A 13,703-nucleotide genomic window follows, 5' to 3' on the forward strand; every position below is an offset into this window, starting at 1 on the left:
TGCTCACGAAAGCTCATGATACCATCTACATGTTTTGTTAGTCTATAAAGTGCTACCAGACCATTTGTTGTTTTTTTCTGTAACAGACTAACTCGGCTACCCCCTGAAGCTCCAGTTAGACTATCCACTCATCCCAGTGATGAAACATTTTAAAACAAGCTTTCTCCTTCACTCTACTCTTTTTGCCACTCCCTAAAAACTGGGATGATTATGTGAAACTGAGATACACACAAACATACTTCCCTCCTCACTCAGCAATATGTTCCCTGCCAATTTAAAATTACCTTCACCAAACAAATTATTCCACACATTAAATTCCCTTAAATTCTCTTAAAGTAAGAGACTTTTACTTTAAAAGAGCTCCCTCTTCCCTGATTAAGACTTCTCTCCTGTTACCTATACATTTATGAGAGATTAGGGAAAAGCAATACATGTCTGACATTTTCAACCTAACCAGAACATTCAAAAAGTGTTACAAGGTTAACATTAAAGAACAACTAAAGAGTATTCAATAAAAGAAGTATTTTGTTGTTGTCTGCCTGGCTCTTACACATCTTCTTGCTCTTTCCTTCGAGGGATTACTGCTGCGCAAAGGCTGAAAGAAACCCACGTAAGTTTCAACAACTAGGATCCAAACAGGAAAGGATTCTACTTTCAATCATTTTTTTTAAATCTTCCTTATTTGTGACTCTTATATTCAGATCCTTCTTTTCAAAGTTCAAGAGATTTAGAAAGCTGTCCATTCTTTGACATGGCAGAAAGCCAGCTACCTTTCTTGGTATCCTAGAGTAAATTTAGAAAACTCAGCAATGAGTTCTTTCTTTTTAAAAAAATTCTTATAATCTAAACTTCTAAAGCATCATACATTCTACTTTGATGATCAATAGTTTAAAAAAAAAGTTGAGCACAAGTTTAAGGTACTAAAAAGCCCTTGTAATGCAGAATCTCAGTTAATCTGCAAAGAAACTTTCCACCAATACTGATCATTCTCTAAGTGCCCACATAGTTGCTATGCAACTTTTTCTTTAAGCATTTCTTATGCTCTTGTTGCCACAAATAACAATCCATCTTCATGCCAGAACCAGGCTCTCATGCTATGCCAGGAACTTAGCTTTCTGCTACGCTGTACAGCAAGCTGCAAACCCCTGCCCGAACAGGCATCAGCCAACGGCTGGATCACTAAGGTTCTAAAAGCTTTGTGAGACTTTGCTAGACATGTCTGAATTATGTGTTTATTTTTTAAAGTTGCTTTACTTGTCATTTATGTTCTAGCAGTGCTATGCTTCCAGGGCCTGATCCTGCAAACCTTACATGTACCCTGACCTGCAAAAAGAGTGGCTTCACAGGTGATCCACAAAGAGAAGGGACACGCTGACAATGCACTCAGCAGATACTCTTTTATGTGGGGTAGTTAGTATTTCAGCAAAAAAAACAATGGGACCATTGAAAACAACTGCACATTGCACAGGATATTGATCATTTCTTCAGGATTACTTTAATCTTTGAGGAGAGGGTGGGATTGGGGTTTTTCCTTTGAGAGTTTAAATCATAGAAGTTATGGAACCACACAGTGACATTTATTAGCCTTGTACAAAGCCATTTCAAGACATGCTTGGCCTGTCTTGTGACAGCTCCTAACCGGTATTGAGCCATCAGGTCAAACTCAACATCTCCCCTCCTCCCCATCTCCCTTCTCAATCCAAGCATTCTGAACATCATCCTCAATTCCGATCTCTCAAGACCCTCCTTCAAGATTCTTTTTGAATCAATCTCTCAGCTACGGCCTTTCCTATCCAGTTACACCTGCTGTCCAAATTCTCATTGCCGTGCCTCTCAGTTACTGCAACTTCCTTTTCTCTAGCCCTGCCCTACTCATGTGCAGTCAGAAGGCTGCTGCAAAGACCATTTCCTTGTCATCGCTCTAGCCATGTTACACCTCCCTTTTAATCCCTCCATTGCCCTCTACTCTATGGCACTAAACAACAGTTAGCAGTCTGTACTCTCACAGCACATCAGCCTATACCCATCCTACCCGTACTCTGCCATTCTCCACCAAAAGGTCAAAACTCACCTCCAATCAGACCATGACCTCCACTGCCTACTTGTTAAATCTTCAGACAGGCACCTTTGTGCTTTCCCCAGGATACAGCTAACCCTGGGGAAGAGCATACCATAAACACTGATCGAACTAACCCATTAACTACCTTCAAAGCCCTCTACACAAAAACTGACAGCGCCAATACCCACCATGTGGACCAACAGTGTCTCATGTTTGTCTTGCATTTTGCCATCAGCATGGGTCTCCATCTGTTACCTCAAAGAGCTTATATGAGATTATAAACTAAGAGACATTGTCTATTTTTCTTGTTCTGGTTTTGTACAGCACATAATGGTGCTTTGGTCCAGGTGTAGAGCTCATAGGCACTATGCGAATACAAACAATATATTATAAGAAGAAGTGTTTTGGTATAGGGTATACGCGGATGATTGGGACACAAATTTAGAAGGGTATTTTCTGTACTGGTAGAGGTATGGCTGCAGTGATGCTTTCAGTTTCAAGAGAGAACAATGTAAATTTCATTCATTTCAGTTAATGTAATAAAGTAACAATTTCTCATAATAATGAGCCATAATGACTAGTTTCTATCTTTATATACAGCATTAAGACAATTATCTTATTAAAGACCTGCACATCAGAGTCTCCAACCTTTCTACTCCTTTACTATGTCGTCCTGTAACTCCTTTCTAACTTCTAATTTCACCTCTCCTCTTCATACCAACTATATCCTGCTTACTTTTTCTTGATGACCAACCTTTATCTTCTCCACTTCAATATTAAACGAATGTTCTATAATTTACATCTCCGTCTCTTGTTTCTGTCCTGTTATCTTAATCCTGTGTCACACTGCAGATCTGCACACTGGCCTACATTTTCAAAAGTGACTAGAGACTTCGATTGCCTCACTTTTTGGTCACACAACTTGACACACCTGAAAAACAAAAGATTTTCTAAGTGTGTTGGTCAGTCCACCTTCTGAAAAATCAGGCCCAATTTGGGAGGCAAGTTGAGGACCCAAACACTGAGTTTGAAAATGTAGGACATAAGCAGCAAACAATGAGGAACAGCAAAACAGTGAACAGTCAACAGCTAAGTGAGTCCATCACAAAACAGAAAAGACCAGGAAGAAATACATGAAAGTTTTCATATATTGTGTAAAAATGGGTTTGCCTTGCATCATCTCTAAGGTTTCAGTCTCTCAAACATACTACCAACTGTAATGCTTACTTCTCCAAGCAGTCTCGTGGAAATCCAGCAGTAAGTATTTGCAAGTTGTCATCCAAAGACTAGATTACACTTTTGGAAAGTATCTTTACTTGTCAAACAACCAAGACACAATATTTTAATAAAAAAAATAAGAAACTTGAGAAGTGCAAAAGGTGAAACCTACAGGCAGATTTAAAAATAGTACAAAATATGCCTCCACATAGCTCAGACTAAAACCACAAAAGCAAACTAAAGCTGTAATTGCCTTCACAAAAATTATACTGTAATTTTGCTATAGTGGCTTTTGAAAGGGCAGGGTACAATCTATTTATATATTTTAGAAATGTGTCTGTCAAGCCATCTGTGAGTCTGTTCAAGAATTCCTCCTAAACAGTAAGGCTGTGTCTACACTGGCATGAATTTCCGGAACTGCTTAAAACGGAATACTATTCCGTTTTCAGTTTTTCCGGAAAAGGAGCGTCTACATTGGCAGGCTGCTTTTCCGGAAAAGCCCTTTTTCCGGAAAAGCGTCTGTGGCCAATGTAAACGCGCTTTTCCGGAAAAGAGCCCCGATCACCATTTTCGCAATCGGGGCTTTTTTCCGGAAAAGACTACTGGGCTGTCTATACTGGCCCTTTTCTGGAACAGTGTTCTGGAATAACGACTTATGCCCGAGCAGGAGCAGAATAGTTTTTCCGGAATAGCGGCTGATTTTGTACAGTAGAGTGTCGTTGCTTTTCTGGAAATTCAAGGACCAGTGTAGACAGCTCGCAGCTTATTCCGGAAAAGCGGCTGATTTTCCGGAATAAGTGGCCCAGTGTAGACACAGCCTAAGAGTTAGGGCTACCATATTTGGTATGCAGCTTCCTCTCCTCTTAACTTAAAGCTAGGTCAGGGTTTGGTTGTGCTAAGAGAGCGGGGAGTGCCAGGAATAGGAATGTTTTCCATAACATGGAAAGGGAGGGGCACAAAGAAGAGGGTTGAGATAAGAATATAAGAACATAAGAACAGCCATACTGGGTCAGACCAAACGTCCATCTAGTCCAGTATCCTGTCTGCAGACAGTGGCCAATACCAGATGCCTCAGAGCACACAACACAACAGGTAATCCTCATATGATCCCTCTCATCACTCATTTCCAGACAAAGGCTAGGGACACCATTCCTATCCATCCTGGCTAATAGCCATTGATGGACCTAACCTCCATTAATCTAACTCACTCTTTTTTGAACCCTGTTAAAGTCCTAGTCTTCACCACATCCTCTGGCAAGGAGTTCTACAAGGTGACGGTGCGCTGAGTGAAGAAGTACTTACTTTTGTTTGTTTTAAACCTGCTGCCTATTAAATGATAAACGATAGTGGCCATCGAGGACACTGAGTACAAGGGAGAGCTATATTGCAAAGAGACTACTGGAGGCAGCCACATCACCAAGAGTGGCTGAGTAGCCCTCCTACCCCAAACCCTTCCTTCCAGCCCTTAGCTGCAACACTGGGGGGCCTGGAGGGAGAAAAAAGGCCCCTGACAGCCAGGGAAGGAGAAAAGGCACCTGCCAGTGGGGAAGGGAAGAGAAATCCCCACCAAATGGGACTCCCTGCCCTGAGCCCCTCCATACCCTCATCCCTCACTCTTGCCCACTGCCACACCTCCAGCCTCCTGCCCTTCCTCCCCCCCACCATGTCCTCTGTACTATCAGCCCCTGCCCTGATGGACCCAGGCAATGCTCGGTAAGTCTTCTAGTATATACAGGGTATCCATGATGAACATCCAAGACACGTTTCAAAAAACGTGGCTGTACAGCAAAACAACCTGAAGTGGGGATTTTTTTTCCCGCAGCTGACTTCCAATTGCATAGGGTTTTTTTTGGCGCAACGTAAGAGCGGGGAATGCGAGCACTTATAATGCATCAGTTCCTACAAGTGTCAACAAAATTAATGCAGAACTGATGCATATTGGGGTAACTTATAGTGGAGATGCCTTGTAAATAAAACAAGAGCGATGTTTATATATTTACACGTGTAATTTAGGAACAGACAATCATCATAAATGTTTACAATTTTTGCTGATGTGTAAAAGAATGTAATCAATATAATGGCAGGACTACTAGAAAATATGGTCAAATAAATCAATGCATAATACTTTAAAATACAGAAGAGAACTAATTTTGTTTAATTAAGGCCACATCTATACTTACCTGAGGATCAACGCTCCAGAGGTTGATCTTCTGGTGTTTGATGTAGCAGGTTTAGTAAGAACCCGCTAAATCAAATGCTGAGGGTACCCCCATCAACACTGGTACTCCTATTTCTTGCAAGAAGTAAGGGAAGTTGAAAGGAGTGTTTCTCCCAACAACCTCCCACTGTGGGAAAAGCGCCAAAGTTCGAATTAAGATATGTCGACTCCAGCCACGCAATTAACATTGCTGGAGTTGAGTATCTTAATTTGAACTTATCCCCTAACGTAGACCTAGCCTTAGCAACGCACATATTTTCTTTTTTTTAAAAGACACTCAGAGGAATAAGTTAATTTAAGAACTATGTCATATAGTGTGGCTGTTCCCCATGCTTCCCCATTCACTCCTAGGGTCTTTATCTGATGGCTGTGCAGATATAATGTACAAAAGAATTAAGCTTCAGGTGGTAGGTGAGTTAGTCTGTACAGGATAAACTTTATCAACAACAAATGGTCTGGTAGCACTTTATAGACTAACAAAACATGTAGATGGTATCATGAGATTTCCTGGGCACAGCCCACTTCTTCAGATGACCGGAGTTTTTTAAAGTGATTTAAATGAATTAAGTGATTAAGGGAAAAGGGACATCTCACACAACTAGTTCTGTCCTGATGGGTCCCAGTTGTTCCCATGGGCTTGACTCCTCTCCAGATGATACAGAGGGGAGATGAGAAGACCCATACACCAGTCTCTGCCACTTTCTATTTCAGTTAAATTAAGAGCAGTGCAGAAAGTAAAATCCCTTTGTAATTAGGGATGTTAACTATCAGATATTCGTATAAACGTTTAACCACTGGAAATTTTAGCAGTTACACATTTACTCCAGGGAGGGCTAACTGGCGGGAAAACCATCTCCACACAAGCACTGGCTTTCACCTGCCACCACCCCCACTGCCTCTGATAAAGAGGCAGCAGCATGGAGGGCAGGCGGCTCTGCAAGAGCCAATATGCATGAGGAGCAGGCTTGAAAGCTGCTTCCCATGTGTTCTGGCTTCCACCTGCCCGCCCCCACTGCTGCCTCTGATACAGAAGCAGCAAGGGGCGGGGGAGTGTATGTGTAGTTGGCAGAATTAACTGATAAGCCCAGGTTTATCAGTTAATCGCATAATCTACGACACTTGTACATTGCTATTTGTAATGGGACCTCTGCTATGTAAAATACATTCATTCTTATGCTGAATTATATTTGTGTTTTTACTGTCTTGAAAAATAATAAAATGTAATTTTTGTGGAGCTAACAGACCACTTGGAAGAGAAATTAGAATGTAAGTTCTTTCAGAAATGCACTTGCAATTAAAACAGCAGATCATGATGTGCCTATCATCTAAAGAATTATTACAATTATAATTTTAAAAAATTGCTTCCAGAAGTATTATAAATACTAAAAAGGTTTCGGAAAAATCTTCACTATGATTCAGGGGTAACATGGCAGGGAATCAACTTAAGCCACAGCAAACAGGCTGACACTAAGGGGAACTGTCAAAGCTGAGGAACCATTTCTTTCAGAAACCGCTCAACCATTAACCTTTCCTCATACCCTAAAGGCAGAGTAATTACAGTAATGGAGAACAATTACTGCAAAACCTAACTAGCCTGCACAGGACCAGCAAATGAAGGGAGAACATAGCAGGGAGTGGTAAAGGGCAGGGAAACAAACAGGATTTTTTTAAAAGGAGAACTTTGATAAATCAGAACCTTTGTATCCCCAACCTATTCAGGATGACTTGGTTTCCCCCTGTAATAAGGACAAATAGTCCTCAAGTTTTCACCAATGACTACAAATGGGGTAGTTGACCTGGTGATCAATATAATGATCTAGTCAGTGTATGAAATGCTAACAGGTGTACAGTTCTATTTGAAACATGTATTTAGCCAGATCCTTCTCATTATTCTCAAGCCAAGATGAAATATGGCCAGGGTGGAATGAGATTCCACAAGCTGGGCACTTGTATTAAGACCATCACTTCAGAGCATAAGCTAGAAAAGAATCACATAGTTGGAGCCTCTTGAATATTTCTCCTGTTTACACTCAAATAAGAGAGCACTGTAAAACCGCACTCTCTTCTTGGCAGACTCTAAATTCCACTTGAATGGGGTTAAGTCCATTGCCTGGGACCTTGCACCTAGCACAAGAGGGCCATGCAGAAAAGAACATTCAAGGCAAATTACTGGTGGGATGGACATAGACCAGTCATAAATCAAAGATGCTCCATCACCATCCAGGAGAGAACTGATTTAAATCCAGCGCACACACAGGTAGCAGCCCAAGACCTAGACACACATACAGAGACTTTGCAAACTTATAAGGTGGCATACCCAGGCCAATCCAAGCGTGTCGGCACAGGAAGTTTAAGACCCTCCCTGGGTTCAAAGTGAGCCTCGCCATTTCGGGGGCATCCCAAGAGAGTGTCAGTGTGTCTGTCCTCACAGAAATCCAGCAGTGTCACCACGGAGCCAAAAAAACAAGCCTCCCTGAGACAGCTGCTGCCACAAGGCTCCTGCTCTCCGCCCATACCCCGTGCAGAGCAGCTGAGGCTACGGATTTTGCTTCCCCAGCAGCAGCCCTGGGGTGGTCACAAGCGGCTTCCTTCCTCTCTCGGCGGGGGCAGAGGAGAGGGAGGAATCCCAGCCGGGAGGCCCCGTGCTGAGAGCCTGCAACCGCCCTGCTCCTGCCCAGTGCCGGGACCCCGCGCCAGCAGCCAGACGAGTGTCCCGGGCGGCGGCACGAGGCTCCCTCCCGCACTTGCCTTGAGCTGGGACTTGGAGACCTTGCCGCTGCGGTCCAGGTCCAGGGCGGTGAAGGCGTGCCAGATGGCCTTCAGCAGCTCCTCTCTCGCCGCCCCCATGGCCGCCGCCGGCTCCCGCGGCTCTGGCTCCGGTTCCAGCTCCAGCGCCGCCGCGCCCCGCCCCGCCCCGCCGGCAGCCAACCAGCCCGGCTGCGGCCCGCGGGCGCTAGGAGGTGACTGGCCCCGCGACAGCCGCCCCCGCCCCCCTCGCGAGCCGCCCCGCGCCGGGCAGAAGGGCGGTGGGGCCTCGCTTTCTGCACGCCCGGCAGGCGGTAGCCCCGCCGCTCTTGTCGGGTCGAGCCCTCCGCTCGCCCCCGGAGCGGGGCTGCGTGTCATAGGTGAGCCCAGCGGAGCCCCTGCCAGCGGCCTGCGGGCCTCTGACAGCGGCTCGCGCCTGCAGCCCGCTTGGAAGGCCGGAATGAAACACTGGACAGAGCAGCCCGGCCCTCAGGCACCCACCCGCCTGCGGCCCCCTCGGGACAACCCGCCTCAGGCACCGTAGTGCAGGGGTCACCGACCCCTCCATCGGGATCGACTGGTAGATCTTGGTGCCTCTGACAGCTGATCCTGACTGGTTTGGCCAAGAGGCTGGCACTTCAGCTTCCCCTACTGCTGGGCACCTGTCTTGGAACTGCCTCTTCCCACCCCTGGTAGCCTCCTGCAGGGGAGAGAGAGGAGGGTGCTGATGTCAAGGTGCTCCCCACCCTGTATCCTACCTCCACAGAGCCAAGAGGGGGCACAACAGGACTTGGGAGGGAGTTTGCTGGCTGCTTTTGGGCGTAGTGCAGGGCCAGGGCAGGGGTGATCCTGCCTTAGCCCCACTGCACCACCACCCAAGAGCCACCTGAGGTAAGTGGTGCCCAGTCAGAATCCACATCCTGAAACCCTGCCCCAGTGATGAACCCTCTTCCTGTATCCCAAGCCCCTTCCCAGTCTGGAGCATGCCTGCGTCCAAACACCCTCCCAGAGCCTACACCTAGAACCCCATCAGGCATGCCAACGGCCTGCCTCAAGCTTAGCTCAGAGCCTCTCTCACACGCTAAATCCCTTAATCCAAGACCAGAGCCTGCACCCCAACCCACTGCCCCTGCCTGGTGAAGGAAGATGGGGGAGGATGGAGTGAGCAGGGGCAAAGCCTCAGAGAAGGGGCACAAAGGGGAGGGAAGGGTATTTGGGTTTGAGGTAGATCTTGGATTGCACTTATTCAAAAAGTGATCTCATGCTTAAAAAGGTTGGAGACCACCCCTGTAGCTTGTGTGGAACTGTTAGTAGGGAAGCATTTAATGATTGAGAAGTGCTTTTAGGAGCAGGCCTTAGAGTTCAGGGGAAATCTAATCATTTGAGGGGTTGGCTTACAGGAATGTTTATGTTTTGAGATGGGTGTTTCCTGCGGAATTTAAAAGAAATCTGGAATATGTTGCTCTAGCAAAACTGATGAGTGTTTAATGCTCTGTCTCAAAGCGTCTGTTTGCAGATTTCAGGGTATCTCCAACAGGTAGCTCTCTCTCTCTCTCTCAAATAACTATTTTAAAACAATACCGATGATTCCATTTGGCTTTGTGTGACCTGCACACACATGCTATCTCTACTGGGTTTGCAGCATTTGTTAGTCTCACAAATGGATGAAGTTAAGCAGCATTTGAAATAAGATGGTGAATCATTGAGCAACATGGTAGCAGGTTCTAGGCAGCTCTAAAGAAGGGTTGGCAACCTTTTCAAACCAAAGAGCCAAACTACATCAAAATTCAGAACAGGCGATCAACAAAGAGCCATATAAAAAGGCCCATTTTCATAATTGAAAATGTACAAATTAATATTACTAATAACTGACATCATGATGATTAATAACAGTATAAAGTAAACATTGTATTCACAGGCTTTATTTAATGGGACTTTTGCTGCTGCATCTTTTCCCACATTTCTTTGACGTTTACATCATCATTGGTCACATCCAGCTTCATGTACACATTCAGGTTGTCTTCTGTCAGTCTTAGGGCAGGGGTTGTGGATGTGGGGGTGCAGGAATCTAGGCTGGTGTGTATGAGAGACTCAGGGCAGTGGGTTTAGGGGTATGATGGGTTCAGGGCACAAGGTTGGGGTACGTGGGGTACAGAAATGTTATGGCAGGGGGCTGAGGATGTAGGAATGCAGAAGCATGGGGATGTGAGGGTATGAGGGACTCAGGGCAGGGGGCTCAGGTGTATGATGGGCTCAGGGTTGGTGTGTGTGGGTGTGTGCAGGAGTGTTATGATGCTGCAGCCAGATGGGGGCTGGGCCCCAATTGGGGCCTTGTTGGCCAGGCTTCATTTTTAAAGAAAGTAAAATAATATGTCCAACACAGAAGGTTTCAACTTGTCTTATTTATGGGAGAGGTGGGAAACCTTTTTTAGTTCGGGGTCACTGACCCACAGAAAAATCAATTGAGGACGACACAAGTGAGAAAAAAAAACCCTACAAAACCCCCCAACCCTCACTGCTGTGGCTCCCAACTGAGATACCTCACTCCCCTGGTGCTCCAGCCCAATGGATTGCGGGGGAAAGGGGAGGGCAGGGAAGACTGAGGTTCAAGGCATCAGGCCAGATTAACTCTTCTGGAGTTCCAGAGTTAATGGATTTTATGGGTCCCCCTAGACTCTGGGGTGAGGCCAAAAATGAGGGATCCTGTGTGCAGGACAGAGCTGCCAGTGAGTGGGATGAGAATGGGGTACAGGATCTGGGTGGGAGGTAGGGTGCAGGAGCAGGCTGGGAGTAGGTGTCTGGCCAGAGGGAGGGTGCAGGTGGGTATCTGGCCAGGATGAAGGGGGCAGGAGTGGGCTGGGGGTAGGTGTCTGGCCAGAGGGGAGGAGGCAGGAGCCCTCTCAGTCATGCTTCTTGTATCTCTCCAGGCTGGCCAGGATGCAGCCTGTCAGCATTAAGAAGAAGGTGCTTAGGCTGATGACAGACTCCAATGGCCCCATGAGGCTCTCCGACGGGTGCGAGTGCACAGTACACGCCAGCAGTGTGAGGCAGGGCGTGGAGCAGTGCACGGGAGCAGCGGGGACACAGCCATGGCAGCAGTGGGTCCTTCCAGAGCAAGATGGCAGCCAGGTCTGCTTTTGCCCATTGCGCTGTTCACAGGCTTCCTGTCCCAGCAGGCATGGCTTCCTGCTGCTCCATTGGCTGAATTCTGGCCAATGAAGCTGCAGGAAAAGTCTCCAGGCAGCACGTCTGTCGCTGCTTTGTTCCTCTAACCAGGGGAGTGGGAAGAGGATCATGTGCGCACACAGAGCCATTTGTGGCTCCGGCTTCTTCCCCGATCACACAGCAAGGCTCAGAGCTTTCTCCATCCTCCCCCGCAGGAAGGTGGCGCTGGCTTCGGCTCCAGTCTTGCAAGGGCATGAGGCTGGATCCCAAGCATGGGCTCTTCATTTTGGGGTGGGGGGCTGAGCTCGAGCCTAAGTGAGCTATATATGGCTCAAAGGCCCAAACAAAGAGTTTGTGGGGTCCAAGGTGGCATGTGGTGGTGGCTGGCTGCACTGCGTGGCCGGATGGCTCCCAGCCAGGGTAGCAAGTAAGCAGCCAGGTGGGTGGGGGCAGGCAGGCACCGGGCAGTGCGGGGCCCTGAAGGGCAGGGCCCAAAGCAACGGCCTTGCTCGCCTTGCCCTACAGCCGGGCCTGCACAAGCCATAGATTGCCAAGCCCTGCTCCAGAGGGCACATTGATACTGTCTGAGGGAGATGAAGGAAATCACTGGTAAATGGAGGGAAAAGAGGAGAGAGTGGAAAAAGGCAAAGTCAGTGAACTGGGATGAAATAAATTAATTGGTGGTTTTAAAATAAGCACAATTTTTACATGGGTCCTGAAATACACAAGAAGCCAATAGCATTGTTTGATGTTCACAGTTTTTGTATGCCTGAGAAAAAATGTAAAGGCATTCTGCACTTGCTGGCATCTGAGGAGACTGGATTTAAAGAGTCCAAAGAGAAGGCGGTTGCAATACTCCTAGCAAGGGAAAATGAAGGCATGGATGGAAATGAAGCTCAAGGGTAAGGAAGGCAGTGTTGTGGCGGGGGTGAGAGGCAGAGCTGCAAACAAAGGCAAAGTGAAAGAAAGATGAGGAATGATGAGAGTCTGGAATAATGCCAAGGTATGGACAGCTGAGGCAAACGAAGTGTGAGTCGAAGAAAGCAGAGGTTCTGTTTATTTTCTTCAAAGGGGGAGGGAAAAGTGCCATTTTAAGTACAATGTCTGTGAACTCGTTTATTATGTTTATCCATTTGTTACGTTAAACAAATAAGCCCTTGTGGCTATGCATGGGTGTCTTTAAGGACCCCTCTCTAATCCACTTTGCTTCTGCCAAACATGTATACAATGAACCACTTTCTTTGCTGGAAATTGATGTATGTTCTGAGTGTTTGTTTGGAATACTTTTTTTGCATATTGTATCCAAGGCCTTGGAATCCACAGATTCTGGTGATTATGCTCTTTTCGCATAATGGATTGATCACTAGTGGGGAATTCATTATGAATCTTAATAGGTGTTAACTCTAATGTTTAATATAATTGCGACCATTTAAATAACAAACTGTTAATTGCTGGTGATACCAGACGCATCCAGTTAATGTATTTCTCCATAATGACTGAGTATAACTGTTCTACTCATTTGAATAGGAATCAAGCAGCAAATTTTGTCTATGCAAATAGTCTACTGAATAATCTTAATTGGATAGCTGAGAATGCAGAAAGGTAAATATGAGGCTTTCAGTGCCATCAGATAAAATAGTTTAGACTCCCACAGTGTGGATTTTCTGAGGTTTTATCTAAAGTGAATCACAAGGAGCCAAGGCAGAAAAATGCATTATCTAACAAATAAAACAGAGGTGGTTTGCCAGGGTTAGCCTCTCGTAGGCCACCGCCATTGTATTTACCTGTGCCTCCAGAGCAAAGCCTCGGAGAACGCGGGCAGCGGACAGCCCAGACGCATCTGGGCTGTCCGCTGCCCGCGTGTTCCGCCGCTTTGCTCCCTGTCCCCCTGGTCTGCAGACCAGGGAGACGGGGAGCAAAGCAGAGCAAAGCCGCGGAGCCCGAGGGCAGCAAGACAGCCACGGCGCGTCTGGGCTGTCCCGCTGCCCCCGTGCTCCGCGGCTTTGCTCCGGACGCCTGTGGTACAGCAGCTGGGGCGCTGCCGGTTGGTCCTGTAGCGCTGCTCTGGGCGCTACTGGACCAACCTGGCAGCACCCCAGCTGCTCTGCCCCAGGCGTCCTGATTCAGCCACTGCTGGTCAGTTTTAGCAGCGGCTGAATCTGGACGCCAGTTCCGACTTACATACAGATTCAACTTAAGAACAAACCTACGGTCCCTATCTTGTACGTAACCCGGGGACTGCCTGTACTTTGACTTTAGCAAAGCTTTTGATACCGTCTTCCACAATATTCTTGCCAG

The 13,703-nt window shown here is 46.6% G+C and overlaps 1 protein-coding gene and 1 long non-coding RNA gene across 2 annotated transcripts in view; one reads left to right on the top strand and one right to left on the bottom strand.

The window, feature by feature from the left end:
• Window positions 1-8,398, bottom strand: part of SWAP70 (switching B cell complex subunit SWAP70) — an 85,274-nt gene extending 76,876 nt beyond the window's left edge. Inside the window, exon 1 of the mRNA XM_075927949.2 lies at window positions 8,244-8,398. Coding sequence (XP_075784064.1) covers window positions 8,244-8,342 — 99 coding nt within the window. The 5' untranslated portion in view covers window positions 8,343-8,398. The remainder of the gene's footprint in view (window positions 1-8,243) is intronic.
• On the top strand, window positions 8,393-13,203 carry LOC112546856 (uncharacterized). Its single transcript, XR_003090570.3, has 3 exons — window positions 8,393-9,131; window positions 11,168-11,369; window positions 12,164-13,203. It is a non-coding gene; the product is annotated as an uncharacterized LOC112546856 (long non-coding RNA).
• Window positions 13,204-13,703: the final 500 nt, after the last annotated feature.

The sequence above is a fragment of the Pelodiscus sinensis genome, chromosome 5 (genome assembly GCF_052426305.1).
Source record: "Pelodiscus sinensis isolate ZL-2025 chromosome 5, ASM5242630v1, whole genome shotgun sequence".
NCBI classification, from domain to species: domain Eukaryota; kingdom Metazoa; phylum Chordata; order Testudines; family Trionychidae; genus Pelodiscus; species Pelodiscus sinensis.